This window comes from Nicotiana attenuata, unplaced genomic scaffold (genome assembly GCF_001879085.1).
Source record: "Nicotiana attenuata strain UT unplaced genomic scaffold, NIATTr2, whole genome shotgun sequence".
Lineage (NCBI taxonomy): Eukaryota > Viridiplantae > Streptophyta > Magnoliopsida > Solanales > Solanaceae > Nicotiana > Nicotiana attenuata.
In genome coordinates, this window is record NW_017672100.1 from 113,567 (window position 1) to 130,809 (window position 17,243).

Genomic DNA, 17,243 nt, shown 5'->3' on the forward strand with positions numbered 1-17,243 from the left:
TACGCGTGGTCGGAATTGAATTTCGGGAAGTTCGGGGTTGATTCGGAAGGAGAATTCTCATTTCGGAAGCTTTAAGTTGAAAGAATCAACTAGGATTGGATTTCAGAGTAAACGACCTCGGAATCGGGATCTGAAGGTTCCAATAGGTTCGTATGATGATTTCGGACTTGGGCGTATGCCCAGATTGGGTTTTGGGTGACCCGGGAGCGTTTTGGCGCCTATTGTGGAAGTTAGCATTTTGGAAGAAATTTTATAAGTTTGGGTTGAAGTGCATTTCAATGTTATCAATGTCCGTTTGGGATTCCGAGTCTGGGAGTAGCTCCGTATGGTGATTCTGGAGTTGGGAGCGCGATCGGAAGTGAATTCGGACGTCCGTGGAGCATTTTGGAGCCATTTGGCTAAAGATAGAAATTTGAAGGTTTTGAGAAGTTCGACCGGAGGTGGACTTTTTGATATCGGGGTCGGAATCCGATTCCGAAAGTTGGAGTAGGTCCATAATGTCGAATATGACTTGTGCGCAAAATTTGAAGTCAATCGGACATGATTTGGTAGGTTTAAACATCGAAAGTAGAAGTTTGAAATTCTAAAGTTCAAAAAGCTTGGATTGGGGGTCGATTCGTGGTGTTAGCGTTGCTTGATATGATATGAGGCCTCGAGCAAGTCTGTAATGTGTTTTGGGACCCGTTGGTATGATTGGTTGGGGTCCCGGGGGCCTCGGGTGGATTCCGGGTGGTTAACGGATCGAAAATGGAATTTTGGGAAGGCTAAAGTTGCTGGTTGCTGGTGTAACCGCACCTGCGAGACTAGGGTCGCAGGTGCGGAGCCGCAGAAGCGGTCGTCGTGCCGTAGAAGCGAAAAATGGACGGCCAGGCTGGGACCGCAGATGCGGTCATTTTATCGCAGATGCGAGACCGCATCTGTGGAGGAGAGGGCGCAGAAGCGGAATGGGCTGGGAGCCCCGGACCGTAGAAGGGGCATTTGGTCTGCACCTGCGGGACCGCAGAAGCGGTCAAGGGACCGCAGGTGCGAAAGGACTGGAGGCAGTGAACTATCTTTAAAAATCGAGTTTAGGCTCATTTCCTCCCATTTTCACTTCTGGTTTGGCAATTTTGGAGCTTTTGGAAGAGAGATTTTCTCCATCTATGTCAAGGTAAGTTGTTCCCATTCATTAGATGCTAAATACATGGTTTTGCTTCGGATTTGAGCATGAAAATTAGTAGAAACTTGGGGTTTGAGGGAAAACCTAGAAAATTGATATTCTTGGATTTTGACCACGATTTTGGATATGAAATTGAGAGTAAATTATATATTTGAGTTCGTGAGGTTATGGGTAAACTTTATCTTCGAAAAATTTCTGAATCCGGGCACGTGGGTCCGAGGGCGTTTTTATCAACTTTTCGATCGGGGTTAGGAATTGTTATAAATTGGATTGTAATGAGTAATTGAGCATATATTAATGGATTTGCATAATTATTGGCTAGCTTTGGAGCATTCGGCATCGATTCGAGTCTTCAGAAGGGCGTGGAATGCTGGTTATGGATCTTCGGAGCGAGGTGAGTCTCCTTTCTAACCTTGTAAGAGGGAATTGTCTCTATAGGTGAGTTAATTGGTTATGTGCTCCTATTTTTTGGGGGATACGTACGCACGAGGTGACAGAGCCCGTGCGTAGCTACTATTATGCTTTAGTCCGGGTAGTTTAGGGCCCAAAAGCATGCCTTCTTGTAATACTTGCAACCATGTTGACAAACTTAAAATGCTTAAAACATATCGAACGTGTAAATGAATTTCTAAAAAAGGCTAGATATCATTTCTTGACTTTTAAAAGAGGAACTTTCCTTTTCCTGAATATTTGCTCCTTGATGAATTATTGATTTGATTGTTTGAATGTGTTTATCTATTGTGGAACGGGCCGAACGCCTCGGTAGATTAAATAGATGCATCTATGGTCCGCGCTATTCGACCCTCTGGCAGTGCACAGTTTAAATATTATTGGATCAGGCCGTACATCCTCGGCATGATTTGCGCATGCTTGTATTGCTTGCCTTGAGATTTATTGATATTGCTATCTGCTCTCCCGACTTGAGATAATTGTTAATTAATGGATTATGAATCCGGAGACTTTAAATAAAAAAGGAACTTTCACCTGTTTAGTGACTCATTTGAATCTACTGTTGTTCTTAATAAATTCGTGAGTCATCGCATTAATAATATTATTACTGGACCTTTAGTAAGTGTCGAAGTTGCCATCTCGTCTCTACTTCTTCGAGATTAGGCGGGATACTTACTGAGTGCACGTTGTTTTCGTACTCATACTATACTTGCTGTGCATTTAAGTTGCACAGGTTTATGTGCGACTAGTGGCTTAGTGGCTTAGTGGCATAGCGGCATGGCTGATACGGAGACTTAGGTGAGCTGCACTTATCGAGACGACCCGCAGCCAGTAGAGTCTCCTTCAGAGTATTGTACTGTATTTTTATTTCTGTCCACTTTGTATACCGGACAGTTACTGCATTTTATTTCATTCCCTAGTAACTGCTCATGCACTTGCGACACCGGGTTCTGGGATGTCTATGGGTTTATTCAGAAATATAAAATTTGTTAAATGTTTCATTATTTATTCAGTGGAATTTATTATGTATTGTTTAAACGTATAAAAGAAGTGATTTCAGAAATATTTATAACGAGAAGTTATTAGTTATTTGTTGTTGGCTTGCCTGACAATGTTGTCCGGCACCATCACAACCCTTAGTGAATTTTAGGTCGTGACAAAGTCTTAGTAATTACACATTAGTACCTTAGATTTGAATTGGCAGGCACTATTAATCATGTCATGGTTGGTTATGAAGTTTAGTGTCACGACCCGGATTTTCCACCATCGGGAGTCGTGATGGCGCCTACTCGTAGAAGCTAGGCAAGCCAAATTAATTACTTTTCCATAAATGAACAGACCTTTTTAACAATTTATAGCAACAATATAGAATAACGAAATTAAATAATAGCGGAAGCCCGAATTATAAAACTGAATCAAAAATGCGGAACAGTCAATGAAAGCCTCTACCCAAGACTGGTGTCACAATACTCACGAACGATTATGAATCACTAAATACAACGTTTGAAAGAAAACATAAGCTGTTTGTCTCGAATACAAAGAGACAACAGACTAAGAGAGAGATTAAGGGAGACGCCGGGCCTGCGGACGCCTGCAAGGCTACCTCGGGTCTCTCTGGACTGAAGGTCTGCTCCCGTACTAATGCTGCTGCTGCTCGAAACCTGGACCTGTGCAAAAATGCACAGAGTGTAGCATCAGCACAACCGACCCCATGTGCTGGTAAATGTTTGGCCTAACCCCGGCGAGGTAGTGACGAGGCTAGGACCAGACTCCAGATAAACCTGTGCAGATATATATACAAGTACAACGGAAAAGTAGCAAGAAAATAACAATTTAAGCTGGGGAAGGGAGCATGCTTCAGCCCCTCGACTATTCATACATATGTATTAGATTGAATTTTGTTAAAAACTTAAATAAAGAATATAAACTTTTTAGTACTGGGAAAATATATTTCTGATTGCAAAATCTATCTTCTTCATGACTATGATTAACCTGAGATGTGAAAGAAAATACTTGTTTAAGTGTAAGTGGGTTTCTTTATTTTATTCGTTGCACTTTTCTTGTTAAACGTCAGAACCTATTCCTATGAACCAGTGATTAAGATTGAACCTAAAATAATAATTTGCCTCATGAGTTCACATAGGATTTTGGCGTGATATACTGTTACCATGACTTATCTTCTTTCGTGTCAAAGATTCATGTCATAGGTGTGAGGTTTGTTAGAGCAGTAGCTATGAACAATCTATAAGTTAGTGTGCTATGATAAAAATTCACACTTAATGAGTTAAAAGAAATAGCCTGCCTGGGATAATTTGTAAATGATTTTGAGTAATAGTACATAATTCCATCCTTGAGCGAGAATTTCATTAAGCGAGTAGCCAAGCTAATTAAACAAGCTATGCTATTTCTGATGTGTTTTATGTCATAATGAAAAGAATAGCTTACTCTCATTCTAATAACAATATGGTAGACACTACGTCCTAGGATCTTGTATTTGCTTGATAAAAGCTGATCTCAAAAGTTCCAGCTTAGCTAAAGAACTTGGATATATTTTAAAGTGGTTGATTTTTGTTTACTTTCACTTGAGAGAAGTATGCCTTTAAGAATATTATATTTAACTAGATGTCAGTCCTAATGCTTAAAAATGAAAGATGTGGAGTTTCTATTCGAACATTTATGTCTAGATATGAATTTTCTAGTATGTCAACTCTATGTACATCGTAGAATTTACATAATTTACGTTTTATTGTCCTTTTATTCTCATGTTTACTTATTAAAAAATGAGACATCCTTCTAATTCTTTCTTTTCCTTTTCTTTTGCGCATATGCATTTTGGGCAAATCACGGAGTCTTAAGGCAAGACTCTCCATACCCGAGCATGGAGTCACCGCAAAGCATCTTCCTTAGAGTGCACCGGATATCGAGAAAACAAGCAGACTTGCTTGGGGTCGCCTATGGCGGCTTTCACTCATTCTGTCTAAATATATTTGTTAACTTTTGGTGGCTTGATTTTGTTTCTTATCTATAACTGATGATTAATATTTTTCATTGAGGGATTACAACTCTAATTTTAGTAAGGCATTTTGTTGATTAAGCTTTATCACCTAGCGTAGTGAGGGTGCTATCTTCGAGACCTAAAGGAAAAACCGTTTCTTTTAATCACATCAGGACACATTGGAACACAGTTTTAAAAAAACAAACAAGTCTCTTTGAGTTGAAATTTTGAAGAAGTTTAGTGATTCCATCGAGTCACTTTCGTGCAAAACAAAAGTAGTCTTTGAAGCTCCATTTATAACGTCAATAGTGAGTTATAAACTTGTTGTCCATTCATTTAAAATATTTCAAAGTTGAATCACGTACTAATAGGTTGTCTTCCCTAAAACCATGTCAAAATGCAATGTTTCAACAAGTTTCAAAATTATTAACCTAACTTTGACCGGTTAACCGTATTTAACGGATCATATAGAGTGTTTAATACCTTCTCTATAAGATTAATTAGAACCCTTACCCATAGTCTTAAAGGTTAAGTAGACTGTATAAATAGAGTTAACTTTAGCGTTATTTAGATAAAAGATGGTGTCCTAATTCACCTTAAAATAGTTAGGTGGCGACTCTCTTAAAATTAATTAAACCTCAAAATCGCTAATATGGCATACTCTAATTTGACCCGATTAAAATGGGGTATAACAATTACATTGTGTATCTATATTTACTATCTATGTACAAAATTATGATAAAGAGAATGATCCCTTAAATATAGGAATTAATTTGTAACTGTATCTCCCATCTCCATCTATCAACTTAATTAGCCTCCTACAATTATGATTTTCTTCCATATTTCAAAAAAAGTTAAAGTCATTCTCTATACAAATCAACCACTCTCTCTCTCTCTCTCTCCCTCTCTCTCATATAAATCAAACTATTATCTCTATAAAATTGTAGCATCATATATTTCTCTGAATCAATTCTACCAACAACCATTAAAAATCTTCAACTATTGACAAATCCATCGATAATATCTCTGAAATTGCAGGTAGAGGGGTCTGCCATTGACATACCATTAAAGAACTTCGAAGCTTTAAATTAGATATTCGGATTTTACGAATTTGTGATTTCTTTGGATTGGGTGTTCTTGAAAACGATTGAAAATATCCTTTAGATTTTATATCTCAATTTTAAGGGAGATTGGTTAAGTTTAAAGTTGCTTTTAGGTTGAATTTCAGATTGAAACTCGAGAAAGAGAAGTTTCGGAATTGTATTATGATTGTATGATAAATGTATCATAATTGTATTTGAGTTGTATTTGATACGTCAATACTTAAGACAATTCTGATACAATACTAATACTATTAAAATACAATATTGTATCATAATTTAAGTTTAGAGTTGGTTCTAGGTAGATGTTTTTAATTGAAACTTGAAAAAGATGAAGATCAAAGTTGTATCATAATTTAGAATTGTATCACGATTGTATCATAATTGTATGACAATTTGTACCTAAAACAATACATGATACAATACTAATACTAGTATAATACGATATCGTACCAATTTAAGTTTAGAGTCGGCTTTAAATTGTATCAGAATTGTGTATGAATTCTTTCAGGATTGTATCAAATTTGTATATGAATTATGAGCAGTTGTGAGTTCGTGACGAATTTCACAGTTTGTATCACAAATATATGATAATTATATAATAATTTATTAGTATTGTATCAGGTATTATTTTAGATATTAATGTACCGTCTACAAGTTAGATACAATTGTGATACAAGTATGATACAATTATGTTTTACGCATTAATGTATCTGATATAATTCAAATACAACTATAATACATTTATCATACAATTCCTGAATATTTCTTCATTTTTAGTGTTGTCCTATCTCCCAGCAAAAGAACGATGCAATTGATGATTTAATAATATAAAGCTGTCGGCAATAGTGGGAAGAGAGAAGATGGAGATTATGGATGGAGATTATGGATGTAGATTAAGGGATTTTGATGTATAAAAAAGAAGGAGAGAGAAGAGGAGAGGGGAAAAAAAAGGAAAAAGATATAATTGAATCCCTTAATTGAAGACACTAATAATGGGGTGTGAGCATTTTTAGGAGCAATCTACACAATTTATAAGAAAACCTAGATACTTATTAAAAAGTACAAAACATAGAGAGCATTAATAAATAAGTTTCTAATATAGCTAGGTAAAAATCCCATATTTGTGCACTTTGCCCAAACATATCACTAGCCCAATATCCATAGAGTGCTAGTTGGGCTAACCGAACCCACCGACTGTAACCATATTTTACTACAATCCAATCCGCACGTAATACCAAACTCTTTCCATTCAACGTGCCTAGCCCGCAAAATCACAGATCCCTTCCCTTTCCCGGTAACACAGATTCTCTCTCTCCCTCTCTCTCTGAGATCGACTCAACTGTGCATCCACATCTGAGTGTCCCCACTTCATACACAGAGATTACACATTCAACAAACAAATTTAAGAATACAAATTTACACACATATATCATTGTGGAAATGAAGGATGATGAATCCATACCAGTTTCTACACCTACAACACATTCGAAGAATTCCACATCTGATGCCACATTATTCGGAAGAGGTCGGTACAAGTTCTGGGCATTGGCCGGTATTCTTTTGCTTGCATTTTGGTCAATGTTTACTGGTACTGTTACTCTCCGATGGTCCGCCGGTAACCTCAACGGTCTCTCCGATTACTTCAATGTTCCTCTCTCCGATGATCTCGACGTCATCGTACGGTTACTATGCCCTATACTTTTTCCTCTATGTAAATAAATTCATCCATTACTATTCAATTTTGACTATGATTTTTACCAAGTTCTATGCAGTGAAAGGTGTAAAAAGTATTTACCCGATCATGTCACTTAATAGGTGATTGCATGTAAATCTTCTGATAAATCGGTAATCTAGTAAAAGAAGGCAATTGACCTGCTATCACATGTTAAAACTCACTGATAGTGTACAAAATCTTTACATTTTCAGTGTAGGTAACTTAAATGTAGAAAATATTTATCCAATCGGATCACTTAATAGGTCATACAAGTAAATCTTTTGATAAATTTTAATTGGTAGTCTAGTAAATATGCTTACTAACCTGCTATCATAGGTTAAAATTCATTGACAGTGTAAAAGAATCTAGTGCATATAGCTTAAATCCAAAACAGAAAATTTACACAATCAGGTCACTTAATAGGCAATAATCGGTAATCTAGTAAAAGAAGGTAACTAACTTGGTATCACGTGTTAAAATTCACTCATAGTGTACAAACTCTTTACATTTTCAGTGTACGTAACTTAAATGAAGGAAATATTTATACAGTCAGATCACTTAATAGGTAATACAAGTAAATCTTTTGATAGCGTTAATTGGTTATCTAGTAAAAATGGTTACTAACTTGCTATCACAGGTTAAAATAAAATTCACTGATAGTAGAAAAAAAAGTATGTATGTAACGTAAAGATATGAGAAGAATTGTAAATTTTTAATTTAAAAATGAGGAACTAATCTTGTTCGATTTAGCTAGGAGAATTCGTTAAATTGATGCAGGGGGGTACATTATAATAGTGTTTGATTTGATTCTTTGAGAAAATGATTTAATCTTATTTGGTAGGAAATGGAAGAGAGGGAGAAGTTGGTGAAGCATATGTGGGACGTGTATACTAATACTCCTCAGATCAGATTGCCTAAGTTTTGGCAGGAGGCATTCGAGGCAGCCTATGAGGAGTTAACCAGTGACCTTGCTGATATTCGAGAGGCTGCAATCTCTGAGATCTCTAAGATGTCTCTCCGATTTGTTCATATGGAGCTGCCACCTCTGCATTCATTGGTTAGCTCTCTCTCTCTCTCTCTCTCTCTCTCTCTCTCTCTCTCTCTCTCTCTCTCTCTCTCTCTCTCTCTCTCTCTCTCTCTCTCTCTCAATCCAGTTATTTGCTGTATTCTACATGTGTCTGTTGATCCCGCAATTTAACCTTCTGTTTAGGCCGTCTGGGAATTGTTGTCTTTCTTAGTTTTCGAGAACCCTCCAGTTTGCTATAATTATAAAGTATTGGAATGAAGCGAAGCCAAATGGAGTGTAGTGGATGTAGAGGATTCACGTAACTGACTCAACTAATTTAGGATTGAGTCATAGTAGTAGCAGTTGTTGCGCTTGGGAATTGATCATATTGCAGATTGGTGTATTTCATGGAGAAGTTGCGAATCAATGTTCAGGAATTAGTTGAGTGCCTCTTGTTCACTGAAAGTTGTTTCCTTATTTTATGGCTTCTGAGCATGCTACTTTGAATAGTAACTAACGGTCCTTAAAACCTAAGCTGCTGTTATATGAGGATATAATAAGTTTCGACAAGAATCAGTTCGTGGAAGCTAACATCGAATATACATGACTTGCAAGCAGCCTTGCATGATAAAAAATAGATCTTGTAGGATTTTGAGTGCATAGGTGATAGAGTATTCGGTGCAAATGCAAGTAGGCAGTATAATATAGGTAAATATTTTGAAGGCATAGAAATAGTTCGGGTAAGCTGCATCTGCACTATTGAACTTTGTCTTGTGGGGCTTGGTGGAACTTGATCCTTTGTGCAAATGTACTTACACATCAAGAAAGTGGTTGGTATGTTACTATCAATTTGAATAATATCTCTCTTTGCCTCACAAATTTGACCTTATTTGTCTCGAGTGTATTCACTTGTTAAGTTACTTGTCTATTTAGTCGAGATGCTTTCTTGTGAGTTAGAGAAGTGGATTTACCACTGTAAAGAACTTCCTCTTTCCAAAAATTGTATAATTTGGTGACTTTTCATGTCGGTTAAAAGAATAACGTTTTAATGAGTTACTGTTATATTTTGTTAGGCTTAATATGTTATTTTGAAGATTCGAAGCTGATTAATATATAGTGGGGGAATCTGGGCTAATCAACTAATATGCCTTAAACAAGCTTTCAGATCTTCGAATCATCATCTCCATCACTTCATTGTAATTATTTGGGTTGTCATTTAGAAAAAGATTATTCTGAGCTCTGTGCTGAACTGCTGATATAAGAAGTAATATGCACCACCGAAAAAGAAAAATAGGAATTTCCTTTTATGTTGTTCTGTTATCTCAAAATGGTAAAAACATGAATACTTAAAAGTGTCAGGAATTGGATTTCTATGTTCATTATCTCTCATTGAATTAGTGTTCATCTGTATCCATGAATGTTAGATGATTTTTTCCTATTGAAGTTTGTGTTTGGCATGCAAACTTCGCTTTCAAAAGTATTCCACGTTTTGAGATTTTGTTTGGCCGGTGAATTTTCAAAAAAAAAAAAAAAATCATGAGAAGCAAAAGAAAATATATTCATCAACACATTTTTATTTGTTTAAAGTTATTTCAAAAAGAGATTCTCCAAAAAACTTTTTCAGGAATGTGTTTCAATGCCACTGAAGTATTATTAAATCAAAGTTCCTGAGGATTAACACATGCAACCTAATTTGGACTTTCCTTTTATAGTTTTTCTTTGTTTACTTCAGATTTTTGAAATCCTTCATCATCTACAAACTTTATTAGTTCAATTGTTTAGTTTTTAAACAGTAATTTAAAGTTTGTCCAGTGAAATGCAGTCAATCTATTGGTGCAACCATCTGTCTCTTCTTCTTCTTCTTCTTCTTCTTCTTCTTCTTCCTGTCTATGCATTGTTCAGGACTTTTTTTCCGTAACTAATTTTTCTCCATATTTCTAAAATCCTTGGATGATAAAACTAAATTACCTTCTTCTAGCCAGTAGTAACCTTTTATGCTCTGTTATGGAATCTGGATACTCTCAATTTTGATTTACTTAATGATCTGTCATCATTAGCAGTTTTCATTTATTAAACCGAAAAGTATCCTCTAGCTGTTCCTGTGCAAAGGCGTGGGGTCTTAGCTGTATATTCCGTCACTTGTAGGAATTAATGACCACTCTTGATTATGATGGTTGAATAGCTCAGTCTCTTTTGTCTTTTCGATTTTATCTTTAAAATGAGAATGCATTTTCCTTTTGATCCAAAATCTGCCTTGCCTTTGCATCCACAATACTCGACTCTTCTTTTCTGAGGTGGTTGTTGTTTAGTGTAGGACTTAGTCGTCTTTAAGTTAATATGCATTTCGGGCATCAAGAGAAGGAAACAATTTGCCCGTACTCAGTGTTTGCACCAAGCAAATGAATGCAAGACTGAGTGCAAACACTGAGTGCTGTTCAGTTTAATTTGAATCTCTTAAGGTTCAATTGCTTGGTTTGGTGCAAACACCGAGTGCTGTTCTTCTATCTGCTATTGTGAGTTGCAGCTAATTTCTAACTGTTGCTAGAGTTGCTTATAAGGATGTTGTCATCAAGTGGTGGCATGATACTTATTGCTTCTATTTTTGAGTAACATTAGAGAGCTTGTGATTTCGTTCGTCCTTGGCATGAATATCACAAAGGAGTTAGATAAGTACAATATCAGCCATTATACATTGGATTAATCTTTTCTTGGAGTTGCTAAACTGCACTTTACCAAGTTAACTATTCAAGTTCTGAAAGCAAGCAAATAGTCCATTCAGAGGAGTTATTATGAACTTTAAGGGGAAAATGTATCATTGCCACACTTGTGATCTTTTAAGGATGATACTACTTTCAGGGAGAAACAAAGGAATTTAAATCAGGAATTCAGTTATGTCTATTCCTCTCTAGTGAACTTTACCATCCCTAACCCCTGTTATCCACCTTAACATATTTAAGTGCAGGATACTTACAGGGAGAACTCCCTTGTGAGATGTAGTAAGACTTGTGGAAAAGGTTACATGATCCTTTTGTCGATCTACTTGTTACTTTATACTAAATGATCCGTGGTTGATCTTCATGAGGGTCACTGTGGATTTGTTGCATGTGCCTATTTAGGTTTGACCTATGTTGCGTGGACTCTCCAAAATGATGCCGCACCCATGTCGGATCCTCCAAAAATACACTATTTTTGGAGGATCCGACACCGACACGCACCCGGGGACATTTTCGGAGAGTCCAAGCAACATGGGGTTGACAGATGAACCAACTGCTGCTTGCTATTACTTTGAAATTTTTTTGTTAGGTTTTTTTTTTTAGTTAAGATATATAAATTGATTTTTGGGCAGCTGCTCTTAGTTCTCTCCACAGCCCCTTCAACCTGCCCTTTCACCGTTGTTCTCCTGCAATTGCTCCTTGAACATTTTCAATCATTGAAATTGACATGCATGTTTGATCTTTCCGTAAATCATTTCAGGCAGTAAGAGAATTAAGTCAAAAACAAGCTGAGAACAAACAGACGAATGCAAAAGGAAGTTAGTTATGACTAGAAGAACATCAAGGATCCAAATTTGCACGGTTGCCACTTATTTATACAAAATATACATGATGAATGAAAACTTACAACAACCTGCTCTCTGGTATTTGACTAAAGGGAGCATTTGAGAACACCTTAAGGTCCCTCGCACTTTTGCAACAGGGATAAACATAATTAATTTTTTGTTACTTCTACCTCTTTTTCTCTCTGTACCCATCTCCCCATTGAAAGCTCATATGAGTGCAGAATTCAACAGTATCATGATTTAATTGATTCATGTAAAGAAATCGGAAGTTACTTCCGAGGTTTTTACGTTGGAAGTGCCTTTCTAATTCTTTTGTTTTCCACTTGAAATACCCATTACACAAACTTGCAATGGAATAGAAAGATTATATTTGTTCTTGTATATCATTGTGTTGTAATCCTTGGAGGTAAGGCCCCACCTCCTATCTTTTGGAAATAAATACAACACCACAGGAAACCTGGGAAATTCTATAAATAAAAAAAAGATACACATGAACAATTAAACCAAGAAAAATTAGATGTAAACGGACTATATCTAGAGCCAAAGTTCATTTTCTTGTCAAATTTTGTGACTTTAACCAATATCTCTGGTGATTAAAATCTCCAAGTATCATGTTATTCAGAATACTCTTTTTCGGAATAATATAGGTACTCTTTTCATTGAAGCACCGCTAACCTGTGTTGATGGGGCTTACTATAGAAAATAAAGTTGATCTTTTGTCACCTTTTTTTATCATGCTGTAACCTTGATGTGATAGATCATGTTAAAATGTTTTTTTTTTTTCCGGTAAATAAAGAATTTTATGGACACAGTTTTCACATTATTATTGGATGCAGCAAAGACTCAAAGTAAGCAGATTGCTGGCCAAATGGAATCATATGTTGGCTTAAACTTACAAACCAAGCGTATTGAACTCATCCATTTGCATCAGTTTGGCTAAGTGCAGTCCTTATGGAGAAAAGAGAAAAAGAGAAGAAAAAAGAGGGACTTGATTAGATGAATAAACTAGCTTAAGACAACCTGTGTACACACATAAGAAGAATGGTATAGTCAATCTTGAAACTCATTATATAATTCGTATTTTGGTCTTCAGTTATCGCCCTTCTGCCACTGATATAGTTATATCATTAACGGACTGAGCGTTGCCGCTTTGTGATTGAAGATGAGAATACAACCATCTTTGAAATATAAATGTAGGTTGCTTTGGTTGAGGCAGATCCATGTCGCTACTACTTAGCATAAGAACAACAGATGACATCGATGGCCTATCGATGCCTATCAGCTGCATTGTCTTGGAGACAAAGCAGGCCAACTTGTATGCATCTCAACACTGTCACAGGAGAAAATGAGCCGGAAAGTGTTTTATCCATTAAATCTAGTGCCTTGCTTTCAGTCAAAAGCTGCCATGCCTGAAATTAATGTAAAATTGGAAATAAGTAGATAACTTTGCAACAACAATAAACCAAGTATAATTCCACAAGTGAGATCTGGGGAGGGTACAGTGTACGCAGACCTTACCCCTAACTTAAAGGTAGATAGGCTGTTTCTGATACACCCTCAGCTCAAGGAAAGATGAAAAGAAAGCAGTAGCAACAAGTAGTAACAACAACAAGATAATAAGAAAACGAAGCGAAAGGAACAACATGTTGTAATAGAAATCTAACAATAATAAAACACAAGACTAACACTAATACTACTAAAGGGCAGCCCGGTGCACTAAGCTCCCACTATGCGCGGGGTGCAGGGAAGGATCGGACCATAGGGGTTTATTGTACCAGCCTTACCCTGCATTTTTGCAAGAGGCTGTTTCCACTAATACTACTGGTATGGGAAAATAAGTAGATAACTGTTATTTGTGGCTTGAATTAATTCCTTGTATTTTTAGGCAACCCATAATCTCTATAGGTTTAGGAAAACCCATTGTCCTAATAGATTTGGGAAAGGAAAACCTATAGTCCTTGTCAAATTGGGAAACCTTTTTCTTATATGTTTGGGATCTTTTGGGATCTATATATAGGGGTTGTAGTTGGGGATTCAAAAGATTGTATTGTGCTTTTCTTCTCATTCATAGTGAAAAACTCTCTCTGCTTTTGCCCCGAGGATTAGGCTTAGCCGAACCTCGTTAAATCCTTGTGTTGATTTTTCTTCTCTATTTGCTTTGTGTGTGATTGTGTGCTAGTTAATCCACGATATTCTGCAACAATTGGTATCAGAGCAAGGTTCGGGTTTCTACATATAATCTAGGGTTAAGATGTCTTCATCATCTTCAACAAAGTACGAAATAGAGAAACATGACGGGGGTTCTAGTTTCAGTCTATGGAAGATTATGATGAAATCGTCCCTGGTGTTACAAGGGTTATGGAAGGCAATTGATGAGGATTTTCCTGAAGAGATGAAGGAGACAAAGAAGGCAGACCTGAAGGAGAGGGTTTTGAGTGCGATTTTCATGAGCGTTACAAATAGCGTTCTTCGGAAAATTGCTGAAGAAACTTCTGCAGCAACGGCATGGAAGAAGCTGGAAGATCTGTATTCTAAGAAATCGCTAAAAAACCGCCTCTACCTGTAAAAAAGGTTATACAATCTCCGTATGAATGAAGGTACACGTGTTAAAACTCACGTTGATGAGTTTAATTCAATTATAATGGACCTGAAGAATGTTGATTTCAAAATTAAGAGTGAGGATCAGGCCTTGAATGTGTTATGTTCTTTACCACCGTCTTATGATACTTTTGCCGATACGCTGCTGTATGGGAAAGACAGCATTTCACTAGAACATGTTAGTAATGCACTAAAATCTAAAGAGTTGAAAAAGAGCTTTCTAGACAGCAGAATTGAGGGCGAGGGTCTTGTGATTAGAGGAAGAACACAACAAAAGGACTTTAACAGGAAAAAGTCAACCGCCAGATCAAAGTCTAGAGCAAGGAAGCAACACTGTTATGAGTGCGGGTAGCAAGGTCACTACAAGAGAGATTGTCCTAAGCTGAAGGAGAAAAGAGGGAAGCAAAAAATAGATAATTCGGCAAATATTGTTGACACTAGCAATAATTCCGATGATAGTGACTATGTAGGGGAAGTCTGTGCTGTGAGTTCTAGTCATGGGAAGAATTCTTGGGTTCTTGATTCTGGCGCTAATTTCCACATGTGTCCACACAAGAATTGGTTTGCAACTTACAAGCAAATGAGTGGGACTGTCTATATGGGAGATGATAATCCATTACCAGTAGAGGGGGTTGGTAACATCAAACTGAGAATGTTCGACGGAATTATCAGAAACATTGAGTGTTGGCATGTTCCTCGGATAAAGAGAAATTTGATTTCTCTTTCGACTTTGGATGATCAAGGGTATAAATTTCACTCCGAGAATGGAATACTTAAAGTGTGTTAAGGCTCCATGGTACTCATGAAGGGTAAACTACATTCTAAATTGTATCATCTTCAGGCCAGTGTAGTTGAAGGGGAAGCTGCTGTAGCTTCTGGGAAAAGTGATCTGAATCAGTCTCAGTTGTGGCACTTGCGACTTGGCCATATGAGTGATAATGGATTGTCTTTGTTGAGTAAGCAGAATTTGTTGAATGGGTACAAAAATCAAGTTTTGAATTTTTGTGAGCATTGTGTGTTTGGTAAACAGACAAGGGTAAAGTTCATCAAGAAGGTCGAGCACAAGACCAGAGACAAGTTAGATTATATACACTCTGAATTGTGGGGTCCAAACAGAGTTCCTTCCAAGAGTGGTGCCAGGTATTTTATGACTTTGATTGATGATTACTCAAAGATGGTGTGGGTGTATTTTCTGAAAACAAAAGATAAGGCATTTTCGACATTTGTTAAATGGAAGACGATGGTTGAGAGGCAGACGGAAAGAAAAGTTAAGCGTCTTCGAACTGACAATGGTTGGAATTTTGCAATTCCGAGTTCGATAATTTCTGCAGCAGGGAGGGCATAGTGAGACACCGCACTTGTGTCGGAACACCACAACAAAATGGTGTTGCAGAACGTATGAATAGAACGCTTTATGATAGGGCACGAAGCATGCTTTCACACTCATGTGTTAGCAAAGATTTTTGGGTTGAAGCAATCAATACAGCTTGTTATTTGGTCAACAGATCTCCATCCACAGCTATTGAGTTCAAAACTCCTTTTGAGGGATGGTCCGGTTCGCCTGCTGATTATTCAAATTTAAGGATATTTGGTTGTCCTGCTTATGCTCATGTGATGGATGGAAAACTTGAGCCGAGGGCAAAGAAGTGCATATTTCTAGGTATGCAACTGGAGTGAAAGGTTATAGGTTGTGGTGCACAGATCAAAAAACTCCAGGGCTAATTATTAGTAGGGATGTAACATTCAATGAATCTGCCTCACTAGACAGTCAGAGGGAGAAGGCAATAGCAGAAATAGATCGTGGTGTCAGTGACCTCTTAGAGCTAGAAATTGAATCTCCACTAGCTCAGCCCAATAGTTCTAAAGTAGAAGAAGTGCAAAATATTGATCAAGATGATAATGCTGATGCACCTGCGTAACAACCCTATAGCATTGCAACAGGCAGAGAGAAGAGAGTGATCAATCCACCACAAAGGTTTGCAAACGTAGCTGATGGTAATTTTCTTGGATATGCTAATTTTGTGGAGTTTGCTTTGTCTGTTGCAGAGACCATTGATGTGCTTGAGCCTAATAGCTATAAAGAAGCTATTTCTAGTCCAGAAGCAAATCAGTGGGTTGGTGCTATGAGTGAAGAGATTGAGTTTCTTCATAAGAATCAGACATGGAAGCTTGTTCCATTGCCAAAGGGACAGAAGGTATGAGGCTGCAAATGGATTTTCAAAAGAAAAGAGGGCAATCCAGAGGTTGAAGCATCAAGGTACAAAGCAAGATTAGTAGCTAAAGGTTTTACATAGAGGGAGGGGATAGATTACAATGAAATGTTCTCTCTAGTGGTAAAGCATAGTTCTATCAGGGTCTTCTGGCTTTGGTGGCTCTTCATGACTTAAACTAGAGCAGTTAGATGTGAAAACTGCATTCTTGCATGGTGAGTTGGATGAGAAGATTTATATAAGTCAACCCGAGGGATTCATTACTCAGGATAAGAAAAATCATGTTTGCTTGCTTAAGAAATCTTTATATGGTCTGAAACAGTCGCCTAGGCAGTGGTATAAAAGATTTGATACATTCATGATTCAAAATGCATTTTCTCGAAGTGCATATGATAGTTGTGTGTATTATAAAAGGCTTGAAGACGGTTCTAGTGTATATTTATTGTTAT

At 37.1% G+C, this 17,243-nt stretch overlaps 1 protein-coding gene across 2 annotated transcripts; it reads left to right on the plus strand.

The window, feature by feature from the left end:
* Window positions 1–6,923: 6,923 nt before the first annotated feature.
* LOC109211824 lies at window positions 6,924–13,392 on the plus strand. Of its 2 annotated transcripts, none has more exons than XM_019375409.1 (3): window positions 6,924–7,384; window positions 8,263–8,478; window positions 12,823–13,392. In XM_019375409.1, the coding sequence occupies exons 1-3, from the start codon at window positions 7,148–7,150 to the stop codon at window positions 12,874–12,876; spliced, it is 507 nt and encodes a 168-aa protein (XP_019230954.1). In that variant the 5' UTR covers window positions 6,924–7,147; the 3' UTR covers window positions 12,877–13,392. The 2 variants fall into 2 exon arrangements, with proteins under 2 accessions (XP_019230954.1, XP_019230951.1); XM_019375406.1 differs by lacking the exon at window positions 12,823–13,392 and adding an exon at window positions 11,902–12,367 and having other exon boundaries at window positions 6,925–7,384.
* The last annotated feature ends 3,851 nt before the right edge of the window (window positions 13,393–17,243 follow it).

Coding starts and splice junctions, on each gene's coding strand:
- LOC109211824 (XM_019375406.1), top strand. CDS start 7,148: ATGAAGGATGATGAATCCATACCAGTTTCTACACCTACAACACATTCG. Junction 7,385..8,262: donor CCGATGATCTCGACGTCATC/GTACGGTTACTA, acceptor CTTATTTGGTAG/GAAATGGAAGAGAGGGAGAA. Junction 8,479..11,901: donor TGCCACCTCTGCATTCATTG/GTTAGCTCTCTC, acceptor AAATCATTTCAG/GCAGTAAGAGAATTAAGTCA.